Raw genomic sequence first — 20,232 nt, 5'->3', positions numbered from 1 at the left:
TGTCTTAAATGTGGCAAGAAGCACAACACTCTACTACATATGGACGCCAACAATCAATACAAAACAACGCCCTCTATCACCGCAATTCAAACAACAGCCAACGCCACCAAGCAAGGTCAAGTATAAAGTATTGTAAAGGACCAGGGTTCTACAAATGTCAACCATTCTATTGCATTATCAACGGAAATATCAGCATCAGAGGGACCTTTTGTTCTATTAGCTACCGCACTCATCAAGGTGACAAACCAAAAGGGCAAGTCGATAGAAATGAGAGCTTTGCTGGATAGTAGCTCCCAAATAAACATAATTACAGAAACGGCTGTGAGAAAGCTGGGATTACAACCAACTAGTTACCATATACACATTCGTGGTCTGGGCGGAGCGGCGCAACAATCGCAACAGAAGGTAACGTTGTCATTGCAATCAAGAATCACTCCGTTTGCACGGAAGATAGACGCTATAGTTTTACCACATATAACATCCTCTCAACCACCGCAAGGTCTGGATTCAAGGAATTGGGCCATACCCGGCAACATTCAGCTTGCCGATCCTCATTTTGACCGGGAAGGGCGTATTGATCTACTTCTCGGAGCTGACATCTACTACGAACTATTAGCTACAGGGCAGATGCGGCTATCAAGGAACCTGCCACTGCTGCAAAATACGGTCTTTGGCTGGATAATTGCTGGAAGGGTTGCAACATCCTATCAGAAAGAGGTTACATGCGGCATCCTCAACACCGATGATTCCAAGCTCAGCGAACAGATAGAGCGTTTTTGGAAATTGAAGGAACCGGAATCTACAAAGAACCTTGCGTTGACAACGCCAGAAATAAAGGGTGAAAATCATTTTGCTCAAACCATGAAACGAACGAACAATGGACGTTTCATTGTGAAACTGCCTTTCAAGGTGGATCCAGCAAAACTCGGCAAATCTAGGGGCAATGCGGAGAAGCGACTTTTCAAATTAGAATGGAGATTAGCACGAAACCCAGAACTACGCAAACAGTACAATGAATTTATGGACGAATACAAGCAACTGGGGCATATGACGGAAATAGATGAAGGAAGTATTCCGAGTCTTCATTACTTTCTTCCCCATCATAGCGTTCTGAAGCCAGAGAGCACCACCACTAAACTTAGAGTAGTTTTTGACGCCTCTTCGGAAACCTCTTCTGGATACAGTTTGAACGATGTACTTGCTACAGGCCCTACCATCCAATCCGAATTATTTACCATTCTCGTACGATTTCGGCTGCCTTGCTTTGTTTTCACTGCTGACATCGAAAAGATGTATCGGCAAGTCCAGGTGTCGGAGGAAGACAAGAGATTTCAACTAATTCTATGGCGAGATGAGCCTAATGAACCTATAAGATGTTATCAGCTGAACACGGTCACATATGGTACTTCTTCTGCACCATATCTAGCCACCAAATGCCTACAAGAATTGTCATCACAGACAACGCACAAATACCCATCCGGTTCGACTGCATTAAGACGGGATTTTTATATGGACGATGTGATGTCAGGTGCAAACACCTTGACAGAAGCTATTGAGACGCAACATGAACTTCGCACAATCTTGCAATCAGCCGGCTTTAAGCTTCGAAAGTGGTGTGCAAGCAACAAGAATCTTTTAAACAACATTCCTGTTGAAGATCAGGCACTCCAACTGGACATAACCCAAGAAAGGGAGGAAAACGTGAAGACACTAGGATTAGTTTGGACTCCTAAGACAGATGAATTTCAAATTAGATGCCCATACACGGAATCTAAGAAAGTAACAAAGAGATCAGCGCTATCCGATATCGCTCATCTGTTCGATCCGCTAGGATTGATGGCACCAGTTACAGTTACTGCTAAAATCTTTCTTCAAAGGCTGTGGAGTCTCAAAATAGGTTGGGATGAAGAAATTTCTTTAGAACTACAGGCGGAATGGTCAAGATATTATAATGACTTGCAGGGGCTGAATCAAATTAAGGTACCTCGTCACATATTTGGAGGGAAGGTACCTGAAAAAATACAGTTACATGTCTTTTCGGACGCTTCGGAAAAGGCGTATGGTGCAGCGGTATATTTACGAGCTATTCAGTCAGATGGGGTTCGCACAGTTCGTCTTTTATGTGCAAAGTCGAAGGTGGCACCATTAAAACGAGTGACCCTACCAAGATTGGAATTATGTGCAGCAAGGCTAGAAGCTGAACTCGTTCATCGGCTTAAACGGGACATAGAAATTCCAGACTATAATTGCTTTTACTGGACCGACTGCGAAATTGTCCTAAATTGGATCAATGCAGAAGCATCGTCATTTTATACGTTCGTGGCTAATCGAGTCGCTGCTATACAACAAAAATCCTCACCCAAGCAATGGAGGCACATACATTCAAAGGAGAATCCAGCAGATTTGGTATCGAGAGGTGTCGCTCCAGGAAAACTGCAGAATTATGCCCTCTGGTTCTATGGGCCTATATTTCTTTATGGGACTGAAGAGTGCTGGCCGGAAAGGTTTCATAGTGTAGATACCACCTTGGAGAAAAAACGTTCAAAAATGGTATTGGCCATGGTGAAGGACTCAATTTCCCTTATCAATCAAATCGACCATCAAAACTCTTTTCAACGACTGCAACGCATAATGGCACATGTTCGTAGTTCGTTAGGAATGCACGAACAACGAACCACAAGGAACGAGAAAAATCGCTCTTAACTGCAAGCGAAATGGAGGAAGCCTTGCGAGTAATAGTAAAGGAAGCTCAATGGGATGTGTATCGAGAATCTATGCAGCAACTAACATGTAACAAGCAATTAAACAACAGCGATCCATTGAGCAGTCTGCATCCATTCTTAGACGAATTCGGACTTTTGAGAGTCGGCGGTCGGCTTGAAGCTTCAAATTTAACTTATGATACCAAACACCCGATCGTCCTTCCTTACGGCCACTACGTAACTCGATTGATTTTAAATGATCTGCACCATAAGCATCTTCACGCTGGACCACAAGCCTTATTGGCAATAGCGAGACAACGATCTTGGCCTATCAAGGGCAAAGCAGCCATCAGATCTATCGTGCAGAGCTGTATGAATTGCGCAAGGGCGAAACCAAAACTCATGACGCAGCTCATGGGAAACCTGCCCGCCCATCGAGTACAACCAGCCAGACCATTCACGAATACTGGTATCGACTTCGCCGGCCCTCTATGGATTCACTTTAAGGGGAGAGGCAATCGTCCGCAAAAGGCGTACCTTGCTGTTTTTTGTTGCTTTGCAACAAAGGCAGTGCACCTGGAACTAGTGACGAATCTAACGATAGAAGCCTTCATCAATGCGCTGAAACGTTTCATTGGGCGTAGAGGACATTGTCGAAATCTATATTGCGACAATGCAACTAACTTTGTGGGCGCCAAAAATCAACTAGCAGAATTAAACGAAAGCATATACGGGGAACAATCCCAAGAACAACTGATCAATTTTTGCACACCCAAGGGTATTGACTTTCATTTTATTCCACCAAGATCGCCTCATTTCGGTGGTCTGTGGGAGGCGGCAGTAAAATCTGCCAAACACTTTTTAATCAGAAACACGTCCCCAGCAAAACTTACGTATGAAGAAATGGAAACTTTAATAATCGAAGTCGAGGCTATTTTGAATTCAAGGCCACTGACACCTCTATCATCCGAGGCCAAAGACCTTACGGCATTAACTCCAGGCCATTTCTTAATTGAGGAACCACTAACGAACCCAGTTGATGTACACGCCCAAGCAGTAAAGGCAAATTTACCGCAAAGATGGAAGGAAATCAACGACATAAAGAATAGATTCTGGCAAAGATGGTCAAGCGAGTATTTGTCGGAACTGCAACAGCGTCAAAAATGGAAACAGAGCTGCGAAAACGTAAAACCTGGAATGCTGGTGGCTATCAAAGAAGACAATATTCCCGTTCTGCAATGGAGATTGGGGCGAATAATAAAGGGGATAAAAGGTCGAGATTGTCTAATAAGAATAGCAGAGATCAAAACATCGTCAGGAGTCCTACAGAGAGCAATTCATAACTTAGCACCGTTACCGGTAGAACCGAACGACACCGAAGACTCCTCGCAGCAAAAACCCCCAGCTGCATCAAAGGAACGGATTATAGATACCTGCACGCAAAACTCAGAGGCAACTCGATATTCAAGAGCGAAGAAGAAGAGAATTTCGCACTCCCCCGTAAACCTGCTACTGTGGACTAGTTTAATCCTACCCGTTCTAGCCAACCCAGCACGGATCACCCCTTTCCAGTCTCCACCAGGTATCTACTTCGAAAATTTAGGAGCCGCCCACTTGATCTTGAACGATTGGAATTTGATAATCTATTACAACCTCACATCATACTGGAAGAACATGGACATCCTACAAACAGGAATTGCGAGACTTCACAATATTTGTAACCAACTACACAACAATAACTCCTGTTTCATCATCATCATCATCAACGGCGCAACAACCGGTATCCGATCTAGGCCTGCCTTAATAAGGAACTCCAGACATCCCGGTTTTGCGCCGAGGTCCACCAATTCGATATCCCTAAAAGCTGTCTGCCGTCCTGGCCCACGCCATCGCTCCATCTTAGGCAGGGTCTGCCTCGTCTTCTTTTCCTACCATAGATATTGCCCTTATAGACTTTCCGGGTGGGATCATCTTCATCCATACGGATTAAGTGACCCGCCCACCGTAACCTATTGAGCCGGATTTTATCCACAACCAGACGGTCATGGTATCGCTCATAGATTTCGTCATTGTGTAGGCTACGGAATCGTCCATCCTCATGTAGGGAGCCAAAAATTCTTCGGAGGATTCTTCTCTCGAACGCGGCCAAGAGTTCGCAATTTTTCTTGCTAAGAACCCAAGTTTCCGAGGAATACATGAGGACTGGCAAGATCATAGTCTTGTACAGTAAGAGCTTTGAACCTATGGTGAGACGTTTCGAGCGGAACAGTCTTTGTAAGCTGAAGTAGGCTCTGTTGGCTGACAACAACCGTGCGCGGATTTCGTCTTCGGTGCTGACGTTGCCACCATGTATTTTGTCTTACCTTCATCGACGTGCAGCCCAAGATCTCGCGCCGCCTGCTCGATCTGGATGAAGGCAGTTTGAACGTCTCGGGTGGTTCTTCCCATGATGTCGATATCGTCAGCATAGGCCAGTAGTTGGGTGGACTTGAAGAGGATCGTACCTCTTGCATTCACCTCAGCATCACGGATCACTTTCTCGAGGGCCAGGTTAAAGAGGACGCATGATAGGGCATCCCCTTGTCGTAGACCGTTGTTGATGTCGAATGGTCTTGAGAGTGATCCTGCTGCTTTTATCTGGCCTCGCACATTGGTCAGGGTCAGCCTAGTCAGTCTTATTAATTTCGTCGCGATACCGAATTCACTCATGGCCGTGTACAGTTTTACCCTGGCTATGCTATCATAGGCGGCTTTAAAGTCGATGAACAGATGGTGCAACTGTTGTCCATATTCCAACAGTTTTTCCATCGCCTGCCGCAGAGAGAAAATCTGATCTGTTGCTGATTTGCCTGGAGTGAAGCTTCTTTGGTATGGGCCAATGATGTTGTGGGCGTATGGGGCTATCCGGCCTAGCAAGATAGTGGAGAATATCTTATAGATGGTACTCAGCAACGTGATGCCTCTATAATTGCTGCACTGTGTGATATCTCCCTTTTTATGTATGAGACAGATTATGCCTCGCTGCCAATCGTCAGGCATTGATTCGCTGTCCCATACCTTGAGCACAAGTTGATGAACCACTTGGTGTAACTGGTCGCCTCCATATTTAACCAATTCGGCTGTAATTCCATCGGCTCCTAGCGACTTATAATTTTTTAGCCGATGAATTGCACGGACTGTTTCTCCTAAACTTGGTGGTGGCAGTATTTGTCCGTCGTCTTCAGTTGGCGGGACCTCCAACTCGCCGATGTTCTGGTTGTTCAGTAGCTCATCAAAGTACTCAACCCATCGCTCTAATATGCCCATTCTGTCGGAAATCAGATTTCCCTCTTTGTCTCGGCAGGATGAGCATCAAGGTGTATAAGGCTTCATCCTGCTGACTTGTTGGTAAAACTTCCGCGCCTGGTGCGGTTGCTCCCTTTACTTTTCTAGTTCACAGACTTGTTGGTTCTCCCAGGCTTCCTTTTTCCGTCTGTGAAGTCGCTTCTCCGCTCGACGGAGTTCGTGATAAGTCACTGCGCGTGCCCGCGTTCTTTGAGAATGCAACATTACTCGGTATGCGGCATTCTTCCGTTCCGTTGCTAGCTTACATTCATCGTCAAACCAGCCGTTCCGACTCCTTTTGCGGCTGGGGCCAAGTATATTTGTGGCCGTATCCATGATAACGTTCTTCAAGTGGTTGTGAAGATCATTAGTTGATGCTTCATCTCCAGGTCCTCTATTGACTGCGGTTATTGCGGCATCCATTTCCCCCTTATAGGTGTAGCGGAGGGTTGTGTTGTGGATGGCTTCAGTGTTCACTCTCACCTGATTGTCAGAGGGGATTCTAGGTGGTATTGTTATTCGAGCTCGGAGCACTATGCCAACGAGATAGTGATCCGAGTCTATATTGGCCCCCCTATATGTTCGATCAACACGTGGTCAATTTGGGTGAAAGTGGTCCCGTCTGGACAGGCCCACGTATGTTTGTGGACCGCTTTCCGCGCAAATCAGGTACTTCCAACAATCATTTCGTGTGACCCCGCTAATTGAATAGTCCGCAGTCCGTTATCATTTGGTTTTTCGTGTAAGCTATGGGAGCCAACGTATCGCCTGAATACGGGCTCCTTCCCTACTTGGCTGTTAAAATCCCCAAGTATGATTTTGATATCATATCTGGGACAGGCTTCGAGGGTTCTTTCTACTGCCACGTAGAAGGTATCCTTCTCCGACTCTGCAGTCTTCTCTGTAGGGGCGTGAACGTTTATGAGGCTTATATTTCTAAACTTGCCTCGCAAGCGCAGAGTGCATAGCCGTTCGCTTATACTTTCAAAGCCGATAACAGCAGGTTTCATTTTTTGGCTGACTAAGAAACCTACTCCGAGCACATGGTTTACTGGATGGCCGCTATAATATATGGTGTAGTGGCTCTTCTCCAGGAAACCGGTCCCTGTCCATCGCATCTCTTGCAACGCTGTTACATCAGCCCTATATTGGGACAGGGTATCGGCTAGCTGCTTATCAGCTTCATCTCTGTACAGGGAGCCAACGTTCCATGAGAAAATGCGCAAATCGTTGTTCCTTTGTCGTTGCCGGGTCCGTCGTTTTAAAATCCGTCCTATCCGAGGCTCCTGTTGTGGCTTCGTAACAGGTTGTTTTCCGTGTAGGGTTGTCAGCCCTACCCAACCCCCAACCTGGAGGACCAGTTGGTACAATTTGTCCCGTTTTTAGGCGCGTGAGACTCGCCTTCATCCTTCTCCGTCTGCAGCTTTTCGTCAAGAAAGAGCTCCCAGCGGTCACCACGTGGAGGTGGAGGTAGGGTTTGGTAGTAGAGCTGTTGGCGTTGGTTCAGCAGGCATTTCCCAGGTTTTATGCTCCATCGTGGGTACCAATCCACGTTTCGCCCCGGGACCTATACTACCCTTTGACCACCAAGCGATATTGCAGTTAATAAGGAACTGTTACGGCCATTCAATAACGAGATGTCACGAAGACATAAAAGAGGAGCTCTAAATATCGTTGGTAACCTTGCCAACTCACTCTTCGGAGTACTCGATTCTGACTATGCTACAAAAATGACACAAACTATAAAGAACTTAAAGGGGAACGACGAATATCTCCTGCAATTACTGAAAAACCAGACGTCCATCGTTGACTCCACGGTCAATGTAATGATGAACTTGGAGCAATCAACTCACAAATCGATGCAAACTCTAAACGTAGCTCTCAACCATACCGCCACACAAACAAACAAAATAGCCAAGGAGCAAGGAGCAAGAAGTGATACAGACCTTTTCATCAGCAGCGTTGCAGCTCTTATTATCAGTCAACCACTATCAAAAGGTGCAAACCAGTTTACTAGACATCCTTATTGAGACGCACCATGGAAAATTTAACCCGCAATTGTTGGCACCACAACAACTACAACAGCAGTTATCCAACATCAGGGAGGAACTACCTCCACATTTACGGGTGCCAACTAAACCGAACGATCTACTAGAGCTGTATAATATCATGACTATTGAAGGACGCATCATGGCAGAGCATATTATCTTCCGATTAAAACTACCATTAATATCGGTCGAAAGTTTCGAGCTATTCTTTATTGTTCCTGTGCCCATCTCTGCTAATGGAATCGTCACTGCAATCACAACAACGTTACGTTATCTAATCGTTAATTGGGATCGTGAGCACTGCCATCGGACTCAGAAGTTGAACTACGTCTGCAGACAACGGCATCCCCTATATCGGATAGGATCAAGAGTGAATGCATGTGAAATGAGCTTCATCAGTCACATTTCTTCCAAAGAACGATACAAAATGTCCAAATTAGACAACCCACCACGATGGATCCAGTTGCCAAACACCAACCGTTGGATATATTTCTTCGAAGACAAGGAGATAAACATAGGCTGCGGCACAACAGTTACTCAGATGACTCTATCAGGAAGCGGCATCATTGAACTACGTGAAGGTTGCACCATAAGAGAGGAATCACTAACTATCCAAGCACATCAAGTATTTCCAAGCACTATTAACATTTCATGTACACCAATTCAGAATCTTACCGAATTCGTTTTACCACCGCATAGCAGCGAATTAAGTAATGACGAAGGCATAGGAGAATCCCTTCTAAAAAATTTAACAGAACTGAAGATGGATCTATACAACTTGCAACAACGGGAGCATCTAGTGACTACCATACTACCAAAGGACGTTCACCATATCACTGTCGCCTACATTTGTCTCGGTGGTATTCTAACAGTAATACTTTACCTTTATTGGAAACACAGATGTAGGACCTCTCGTAACGCTACTACGAAACCGATACCTCTACTTAGGAATCTTTCAACCCCAGCCTTTACGATTGCGATTGATCCAGAATAACGGTTGACCTAACGCTCAACGAAGGGGAGGATGTTCAGGCAGCAGTAAAAAAAACCGTCTGCGCGCGCATCCGGTGCATGCAAAAAATATTTGCATATCCAAGGTGAATATTTTCCGCATGCACGCATATTTAGCATGTAAGCAATTTGTAATTTTTCTACATAGCAAGTAAGCATTTTTGTACACTTTTTGATATTAACGTGTAAGCACTTTTGTTACTATTTAAGCGAGAACAATTAATAAGGAATTTAGTGTATTTTCAAGTCCCGAAGAACTAAGCCTTTTATTCTTCTCCAGTGAGGCTGCTGGAGACTTCGAAGATTTGGAAATATACTCTACTGGACTAAACTTGATTCGGTGTTCCACCCAATTAAGAACGACGGACTCATTCGGTGTTTCACCCAATGAACATACTGACAGACTTGAAAACGAACTTTACTTGGTTTTGACTTGAGCAGGTGTTTCACTTGATCAAGAAGAAAGACTCACCCGGTGTATCACCGAGTGGACCTATCAGGATTAAGACACATTCCATTCCGATATCTGAATAAATAAAGTTAATAGAGTTCATGCTAGAATTACATAAATAATAACATGATACACAAAAATCCAACAATTATAAGCAAAGTTATTGCAGGTCAAATTTGCAGTATTTCACTAAAATTTATCATCATCATCAGCGGCGCAACAACCGGTATCCGATCTAGGCCTGCCTTAATAAGGAACTGCAGAAATCCCGGTTTTGCGCCGAGGTCCACCAATTCGATATCTCTAAAAGCTGTCTGGCGTCCAGGCCTAAGCCATCGCTCCATCTTAGGCAGGGTCTGCCTCGTCTTCTTTTTCTACCATAGATATTGCCCTTATAGACTTTCCGGGTGGGATCATTCTCATCCATACGGATCAACTGACCCGCCCACCGTAATCTATTGAGCCGGATTTTATTCACAACCGGACGGTCATGGTATCGCTCAAAGATTTCGTCATTATGTAGGCTACGGAATCGTCCATCCTCATGTAGGGAGCCAAAAATTCTTCGGAGGATTCTTCTCTCGAACGCGGCCAAGAGTTCGAAATTTTTCTTACTGAGAACCCAAGTTTCCGACGAATACATGGGGACTGGCAAGATCATAGTATTGTGCAGTAAGAGCTTTGACCCTATGGTGAAACGTTTCGAGCAGAACAGTCTTTCTAAGCTGAAATAGGCTCTGTTGGCTGACAACAACCGTGCGCGGATTTAATCATCGTAGCTGTTATCGGTTGTGATTTTCGACCTTAGTAGGAGAAATTGTCAACGGTCTCAAAGTTGTATTCTCCTATCCTTATTCTTCCTGTTTGACCAGCGCGGTTTGATGTTGTTGGTCGATTCGTCTGCGGTGTTGACGTTGCCACCATATACTTTGTCTTGCCTTCATCGACGTGCAGCCCAAGATCTCGCGCCGCCTGCTCGATCTGGATGAAGGCAGTTTGTACGTCTCGGGTGGTTCTTCTCATGATGTCGACATCGTCAGCATAGGTCAGTAGTTGGGTGGACTTAAAGAGGATCCTACCTCTTGCATTTACATCAGCATCACGGATCACTTTCTCGAGGGCCAGGTTAAAGAGGACGCATGATAGAGCATCGTCTTGTCGTAGACCGTTGTTGAGGTCGAATGGTCTTGAGAGTGATCCTGCTGCTTTTATCTGGCCTCGCACATTGGTCAGGGTCAGCCTTTGGTATGGGCCAATGATGTTCTGGGCGTATGGGGCTATCCGGCCTAGCAAGATAGCGGAGAATATCTTATAGATGGTACTCAGCATCGTGATACCTCTATAATTGCTGCACTGTGCGATATCTCCCTTTTTATATATGAGACAGATAATGCCTCGTTGCCAATCGTCAGGCATTGATTCGCTGTCCCAGACCTTGAGCACAAGTTGATGAACCACTTGGTGTAACTGGTCGCCTTCATATTTAACCAATTCGGCTGTAATTCCATCGGCTCCTACGACTTATTATTTTTTAGCCGATGAATTGCACAGACTGTTCCTCCTAAACTTGGTGGTGACAGTATTTGTCCGTCGTCTTCAGTTGGCGGGACCTCCAACTCACCGATGTTCTGGAAGGATGAGCATCAAGATGTATAAGGCTTCATCCTGCTGACTTGTTGGTGAAACTTGCGCGCCTGGTGCGGTTGCTCCCTTTACTTTTCTAGTTCACAGACTTGTTGGTTCTCGCAGGCTCCCTTTTTCCGTCTGTGAAGTCGCTTCTCCGCTCGCCAGAGTTCGTGATAAGTCTCTGCGCGTGCCCGCGTTCTTTGAGAATACAACATTACTCGGTATGCGGCATTCTTCCGTTTCGTTGCTAGCTTACATTCATCGTCAAACCAGCCATTCCGACTCCTTTGCGGCTGGGGCCAAGTATGTTTGTGGCCGTATCCACGATAATGTTCTTCAGGTGGTTGTGAAGATCATTTGTAGATGCTTCATCTCCAGGTCCTCTATTGACTGCGGTTATTGCGGCACGCATTTCCCTCTTATAGGTGTCGCGGAGGGTTGTGTTGTGAATGGTTTCAGTGTTAACTCTCACCTGATTGTCATAGGGGATTCTAGGTGGTATTGTTATTCGAGCTCGGAGCACTATGCCAACGAGATAGTGATGCGAGTCGATATTGGCCGCCTATATGTTCTGACATTCATCAAGGCTGAGAGGTGGCGGCGTTCGATCAACACGTGGCCAATTTGGTTGAAAGTGGTCCCGTCTGGAGAGTCCCACGTATGTTTGCGGACCGCTTTCCGCGCAAACCAGGTACTTCCAACAACCATTTCGTGTGACCCTGCTAATTGAATAATCCGCAATCCGTTATCATTTGTATTTTCGTGTAAGCTATGGGAGCCAACGTATCGCCTGAATACGGGCTCCTTCCCTACTTGGCTGTTAAAATCCCCAAGTATGATTTTAATATCATATCTGGGACAGGCTTCGAGGGTTCGTTCTACTGCCTCGTAGAAGGTATCCTTCTTCAACTCTGCAGTCTCCTCTGTGGGGGCGTGAACGTTAATGAGGCTTATATTTCTAAATTTGCCTCGCAAGCGCAGATAACAGCAGGTTTCATTTTTTGGCTGACTAAGAAACCTACTCCGAGCACATGGTTTACTGGATGGCCACTACAATCTATATATTATGTAGCTGCTCTTCTCCAGGAAACCGGTCCCTGTCCAACGCATCTCCTGTAACGCTGTTACATCAGCCCTATATTCATCTCATCTTCATCTCTGTACAGGGAGCCAACGTTCCATGAGAAAATGCGCAAATTGTTATTCCGTTGTCGTTGCCGGGTTCGTCGTTGTAAAATCCGTCCAGGCCGAGGCTCCTGTTGTGGCTTCGTAACAAGTTGTTTTCCGTGTAGGGTTGTCAGCCCTACCCAACCCCCAACCTGGAGGACCAGTTGGTACAATTTGTCCCGTTTTTAGGCGCGGGAGACTCGCCTTGATCCTTCTCCGTCTGCAGCTTTTCGTTAAGAAAGAGCTCCCAGCGGTCACCACGAGGAGGTGGAGATAGGGTTTGGTAGTAGAGCTGCTGGTGTTGGTTTGGCAGGCATTTCCCAGGTTTTATGCTCCATCGTGGGTACCAATCCACGTTTCGCCCTGGGACCCATACTATCATTTGACCACCAAATTTATGGCACTCTGAGATATGTATGACGTCATCATCAGATAACTCATATGAACGGCGGGGTTGGAGTTTGGAAATACATATATATATCAAGGAATATTTTGAATTGAAGGTATACGCGAATGGGGTATTTCTCACACAAGACGAACACAAAACCTTTATACCTGAAGCAACTTCCGATATTCCGACTTGATTAAATTCTCTATGAAAAGAAAAACAAAAAGGAATTTCAACTTAACCATTCGAAGAAAATGTTGATTTATTATTCTAAATATTCTAAATAACTTTTATATTGCTATAGAATAGGTTAAGAGAACATTAAATACTCAAAACGAATATGATCAAATCTAATTGAAAAACGAAAGAACAAAAAAAAATATGAAAACCGAAATCATAAAAAAGTAAGAAATTTCAAGAACAATTAAATATGATAGTACTTAAGTTTCCGCAACAAAACATGAAGAAGGGGTCCAATTCAGAGGTAGAAACCATTTATTATCCAATCATAGGACATATTGAATTGTTATCTATTACAATTTAGCTGCGGCTCTTCCTGTTAGCAATTATTGCTAAGATAGTTCTATTATTATATAATCTATAATTATGAATTAAAGTATGTGGCTTTTACTCTAGCCCTCTTTGGGAGAGTATCGGTCCTCCCATTTGTTTAGGGTTCCCTTATTATGTTTGGAGCTGCAGGTGGTAAACAATTAGGTTGGGGTGGACCGCCACAGGGACACCATGTCATCTGGCCCCCATGAAGGGGAAAGCAAGACGGGGGCCACTCGTCGTGTAGATACCAAGGTATCTTAATTAAACTAAAGCTAATCCTATTTACTATATCTTAGCAATGTCGATTGTTAAGATACGTCTAAACAACGATAGAATGCTAATCGGCTACTGTAATCTTTGTATGTTTCTCTGTCTGAATGACCCCAATAAGACTCAGTAGGACGAGTAGTATTAACCAGATCGATTCTATAAGAGCTGTCAAGGAGGGTGCAGCGCTTACATTATTCATTACAAAATAGATTACTTTTCTCCAAGCACGTCCCAGGCTTATAAGTCCCTACTTTCTGCTTGACTGGTAAGAACTTACTTCATGATGGCTGAAAACAGGATGTACCTAATACATACATATATTTTACGGTTCAGGTTTCCTATAATTCATACAAAAGAACTTATTTTTTAAAAGTATAATAAACACTTGGGAATGATTTGAGAAATCTCATATAACCTTTTTATTTCCTAACATAAGAAAAATTCGTTATACATATTTTATTTGTATAACGAATTGAAACATTGAAATTAAATTCTTTGATGTACAATTTTTAAATTTCTTCCATAACTAAATTCTTCCATATTAATTCAAACAAGTAATAACATAATAAAAAATAATATAAAATTCAAGGCGCAATGCGTGCAGTACTGATCCGCAAAAGTTTTTCTTTTGCAGGCATTGAATTTTATGGTGTCTGCTTTTGACAGCCCAAATGCTTCTCTTATGTTGTCAACATATTCATTTTCGGAGAAACCGTCCTTATACAGGGTTCCTATAAATTTGAATATAACATCCTAGAGGAAAAATTACACATTTTTATAAATAATTTCACTAAGTAATGCGGAATTAATGTTTTTGACATCCTTAAGGGACTCTTTCCTCTAAACGCCATCATAATTATATTCTAATATAATTTTATTTGTAAAAAATTGAGTTTGAAGTTTGAAAAAACAATCAAACTTCCTCGTGACACTATTTTCTTCATTGTTGCTATCTATGTGTAAACAAGTCGAGAAACCGGAAGCTGGATGCTTCAGGTATGAAAGGTTTTGTGAATTTCTTTTATAAAGACATTTGAGTGGATTTGTCCCATTAGCACTTAGCACATAATATACGCACATCTTACGTGAAAATATTCACTTTGAAGTGATATTGACAGTCTCGAATTTGCACAGAAACGACAACTTTGACCTATTATAACTTTGTTAGTAATAGCGTGATTCACCAAACTTGGCAGGATTAAGCTCCATATTATAGCCCATATTGCTGCAAAAAATCGTCGTGCTAGGATGAACTTAAGGGAGTTTCTGAGGACAATTCCTTAAAATTATAGTAACATACTATTATTAACTTTATTTGAAGAGATATCGGTATGGAAGAACTCCGCCATGCTATTAACATAGTATGCTGGTCCCAAGCCCAGGTAAAGGAGGAGGGTTTGAGGCAACGTACCCTGTACTATCCTCAGTAAAACAGAAATAAAATGCTGAGATCAGGGAAAGAGATAAATAGAGTATAGTTGGAGTTATTCTACTATGCTAAATCCTACCTGATCTCTCCTGGTGACAGGCCCCGCGACAGGTCGACCAAGAAAATGCATAGAATGTCGTTACAAACATAATGATCGGATTGAGTCACAAGCCTAGGAGAAATGCTAGGGCGTCCACCTCAGTCGACGCGGCAGGACGGGCCCCGGTCCTGTCGAGAAATGGGCAAGGGTTCTTGACGCATGGACGGCGTCAGGACGTAAGCAAGTTAGTCCGCACACAACGAACAAAACAAGTACGTGTCTGCCCGCTAAATGTTGGTACCCTGACTGGAAACACCGAGGAACTCGCAAGAGCCCTTCGGAAAAGGTGCATTGACATCTGCGCTCTGCAAGAAACCCGATGGTCTGGTGCCAAAAGCTGCGACATTGAACGCGAATGCGATAAAAATGGCTATAAACTTCTCTATTTTGATAACCCACACACTCAGTATGGTGTTGGCATTGCCATCTCAGAGGGTTTCCGTGATGCCATTAAAGAAGTCGAACGATTTGACGATCGGCTGATGAAGCTCACCATTATATCAGCTGATCGCACTATTCACTTCTTCACCGCGTATGCACCACAGACAGGTCGACCTGATGCCAAGAAAGATGCCTTCTGGCAACTTCTCGATGAAAAGACTTGTCACGTGCCTGCTGACAACTATATTATCATTGCCGGCGACCTTAATGGTCATGTGGGTGAAAAGGCAGACGGTAACAGATGCCATGGGGGAAAGGGGTTCGGAGCGCCCAATGAAGGTGGCGAGCGTATAATCGATTTTGCGGAATACATGGTTCATTAAACGATTGCCTCATCTTCCCACATTTTATAGTGGGAACAATAAAACGCACATCGACTATATTCTCATAAGACGCCAACATTTTACCACTGTCACTGATTGCAAAGTCGTTCCCTATGAGACCATCGCACCTCAACATCGGCCGTTGATTGCTGTTCTGCGAATTAAGCCACCGATAAAACGGCGTGAGGAACGCACGGGCCCGCCGCGCATTAAATGGTGGCGATTTGGTGAGAAGAAAGAAGAGACGGTCTCACTCATACAATTGCCAACCATTACGAATGTGGAAGATTCATGGAACCAAATGAAAGACACGATCCACAAAGCGGCCTCTGCAACTCTCGGGGTAACCAAGCCGGGTAAGCGGTACATCAACCGAGATACTTGGCTTTGGAATGATGATGTTGAAATGAAGGTCCGTGAAAAGAAACGCCTCTACCACAATTTTCTCGACGATAAAAAGCCTGCTAATTGGCAAATTTATAAGAATGCCAACCGGGAAGCAACCATTTCAAAAATCTTTACGATAAACTGGACACTCGGGATGGTGAGAGAGATCTGTATCGACTTGCTAAAAGCCGTGATGAACGCACAAAAGATATCGAACACTTCTGTTGTGTTAATGACAAGAACGGTACTTTGCTTACCAACCGTCGAGCCCCAACGGATAGGTGGCGAGAATACTTCGAGCAGATTTCAACTGAAGAATTTGCTCATCCTCCACTTCCACAATCATTGCCGACATTTGGAGCAGTTCCACCAGTCAGCGCAACTGAAGTCGAGGAGGCAATAAAACAAATGAAATCGGGGAAGGCAACAGGACCTGACGACATCGCATCTGAGCTCTGGAAAGCGAAGAGCTGGGACCGAACACTGTGGCTCAGTGAATTCTTTAACCGGGTTATTCAGGAAGGAAGAACACCATCTGACTGGCAAGAAAGTACCACTGTTCCAATATGGAAAAAGAAAGGTAGCCCAGCAGAATGTTCAAATTACCGTCCGATCCGGTTACTTTCCCATACCATGAAGATTTTTGAACGCATTCTTGACAACCGTATTTGCGAAATCGTTGAAATAACCGTGAATCAAGCCGGATTTGTCAAGAATTGCGGAACTACTGACGCAATACACGCTGCGCGGTTACTCATGGAGAAACGCCGTGAGAAGCATCGCCCTCTTTACATTGCCTTTCTGGATCTAGAGAAAGCGTTTGACCGTGTACCACACGAACTCATCTGGTATGCTTTACGACAACACTTCGTACCAGAAGAACTCGTGCGCTGGGTTCAATTGCTCTACCACGATCCGAAAAGTAAAGTTCGAAGTATGGCGGGTGTATCAAAACCGCTTCGTGTCTCTGTTGGTGTTCATCAAGGAATTGCCCTCTCACCACTCCTCTTTGTCCTTGTTATGGACACCGTCCCACGGGATATCCAACGTCCAGCGCCCTACATACTGCTTTATGCAGATGATGTTTTACTAGCATCTGAATGATCGCCTCATGCAACACGGTCTCAGATTGAATTTAAACAAAACTGAATTTTTAACGACCGATCCCCATGAAACAGGCACAATCACTGTCAGCGGCAGTGATCTGCCCAGAACTGAGCGATTTAAATACCTCGGGTCAACGCTATCAGCCAATGGAGAACTGCGTTATGAAATTGCTTCACGCATTAACGCAACCTGGATGAAGTGGCGTTCCACAACTGGTGTCCTTTGCGATCGACGTATCAACGAACGTCTCAAATCTAAAATTTACCGCAATGTCGTCCGTCCGGTCGCTCTCTATGATTCTGAGTGTTGGCCGACCATAAAAGACAATGAACGGCGTCTTGCGGTAATGGAGACGAAGATGCTACGTTGGACTAGTGGCGTCACACGTTTAGATCACATCCGAAATAAGGATATCCGCGATCGTTATGGGGTTGCACCGATCGTGGAAAAGTTGCGAGAGAGGCGTCTTCGATGGTATGGTCACGCAATTCGTGGAAACGAGAATTCACTTGCCAAGATTTGTCTGAACATCGAAGTCGATGGTAAACGACCAAAAGGCAGACCTAAGCAACGGTGGCTTGATACGCTGAATGGGGATTTGAAAGCCTCGAGATTGCACCCAGATCAGGCATTCGTTAGAGCCAAATGGCGAAGCCGATCACGACGAGCCGACCCCGCTTGTGAACGGGACAAAGGCTGAAGAAAAAGAAGAAGATCGATATGGAAGGTACTTCGGAGCCGGCAGCCTTCTGATGTTTTTCCGATTTTTCGGTTGGGTAGCTTCTGGGAATGGCCCCGTGAAACAAATGACCACTTTCGACCCCAAACTACCCGCCTTTCCAACAAATGTCAAAACTAAGACCAGCTTCGAAAAGTAACCGCGACCCCACATGACTATATTTGATGAAAAAAATATACAGCTCCCTTTTGCATGTAGGGGACCTCTCCTTAAATTGGACGTAAAAGGATGTAACTCTCTGTATGCGTGAGCGTTCACAGTTCTCATCTTACCACCAAATCTATCTCTCGCTGCTACAGTCTCCGAGGAAAATGAGTGTGATGGACAAACAAACAGACAGACAAACTTCAATGAAAAAATTAGGTTTATTCAAATTAACCTCAATCATTGTAGGGTCACTCAAGATTTACTCGAGCAGACCACATACGAATCTGAGGTGGAAATTGCCATCATTAGCGAACCATATAGAAATCGTCACGGTGGCGTTTGGGTTACAGATTCGGTGGAGCGACGATATGGTCATGTGGTCGACAAGCCATACAATGTACTGGGGGTGAGACATACAGCGGCTTTGTGTGATTTGTGGCGAAATTAAACGGGGTATATTTGTACTGCTATTACGCCCCATCAAGCCTGACGCTGCCCGAATTCGAGGAAATGTTTGACAGTCTTGTTCTCGACGCATGGGATCGTAGTCCAAGAGTGATTGCTGGTGACTTCAATGCTTGGACCCGTGAGTGGGGTAGCAGAGAGACAAATACAAGGGGCCGCAGTCTATTAGACGCTTTCGCACAGCTGGATATCATTCTGGCCAACGAACGATATGTAAACATGTTTCAAAAAGGGGGGTCTGCCTCAATCGTAGACCAAACTTTTGTCAGCCCTGCACTGGCACGTGGTATGTCTTGGTGTGTCAACAAGGACTATACCCACAGCGATCACCAGGCAATCTTCTGATGGGGCGATTCAGAGGCCGATCATCCCCGCAGATCACGTGCCCTTCACTCTTGTTAAAAATTATCCAAGGGTTATTCCCCCAGCAAAAGGAGGACATAGACAGCTTCCACCGACCTCAGAACGACAGGACAATACTGCCAGTCACCAGTGACGAGCTGCTGGAGATCTGCGGTAGGATAGGAGATAACAAAGCTCCGGGTCTGGATTGCGTTCTGAATAGGGCCCTTAATCCAGACCGAAATCCAGATCGGACATGTTCGCTGAGTTTTTCGGAGCGTGCATGTCCGAGGGGATATTTCTTGCATCATGGAAACGACATAAGTTGGTACTATTGCCTAAGGCTGGCAAATCTCCAGGTGAGCCAACCTCCTTTAGACCTATTTGTCTTTTGGACACTGTGGGCAAAATGCTCTGCTGTTGAGAGCCAGGGAGGTCTCTCAGATCGGCAGTATGGGTTTCGTAAAGGCAGATCAACCATTCATGCCATCAAAATGGTTACTGGCTTGGCCGAAGATGCAATCCACGCAAAGAGCAGTACTAGCAAATATTGCATAGTAGTGACCTTGGATATGAGAAATGCGTTCCATTCGGCCAATTGGATCCTAATACGGGAATCTCTGGCGAAGATTGGTATTCCCGCTTATCTTGCAGCTATTGTCAACAGCTATTTACAAGAACGGAGGCTTTGGTATGGCACCGATGACGGACCCCAAGAGTACGTTGTCTCCGCGGGTGTCACACAGGGCTCTGTACTGGGCCACTGCTGTGGAACATCATGTCCAACGATGTTCTTAATCTTCCCCTTCGGGAGGAAGCCACGGTGGTGGGCTACGCCGCTAACGCTAACAAATTGAGTTCAGTCTACAGAAGAACACCCCTAAGGGTGTGCTCGGCATTCAGGACTGTCTCAGATAATGCAGCATTTGTCATCTCTGGAATGATACCCATTGACATCTTGGCAGATGAGATGGCGAATATATATAATGCGAAGTCCATCTCTTCTTTATCGCAGACGAAGAACTAAGAATAGGAGAGATCTCCAAATAGATGGCAAAAGCGTCGGGAACGCTCGGGAAAGGGTCGGTGGACACACTGGCTCATCCCTGCCAGCAAGGAGTGGTTGGAGAGAGGGCACGGTGAGATTAATTATAATACTACTCAGTTTCTCACGGGGCATGGAGGATATCGCCAGTACCTGTTCAGGTTT

The 20,232-nt window shown here is 44.8% G+C and overlaps 1 protein-coding gene across 1 annotated transcript; it reads left to right on the top strand.

The window, feature by feature from the left end:
* Positions 1 to 267: 267 nt before the first annotated feature.
* Positions 268 to 2,703, top strand: LOC119661543. Its single transcript, XM_038070930.1, has one exon. The coding sequence runs from the start codon at positions 268 to 270 to the stop codon at positions 2,701 to 2,703; it is 2,436 nt and encodes an 811-aa protein (XP_037926858.1).
* Positions 2,704 to 20,232: the final 17,529 nt, after the last annotated feature.

Source organism: Hermetia illucens, chromosome 1 (genome assembly GCF_905115235.1).
Source record: "Hermetia illucens chromosome 1, iHerIll2.2.curated.20191125, whole genome shotgun sequence".
NCBI classification, from domain to species: Eukaryota; Metazoa; Arthropoda; class Insecta; order Diptera; family Stratiomyidae; genus Hermetia; species Hermetia illucens.
Note: the sequence above shows the minus strand (reverse complement) of the source record. Positions and strands in the feature narration are given on the sequence as shown.

Excerpts from the sequence above, each read along its gene's own strand:
- LOC119661543 (XM_038070930.1), top strand. The coding sequence starts at position 268 with ATGAGAGCTTTGCTGGATAGTAGCTCCCAAATAAACATAATTACAGAA.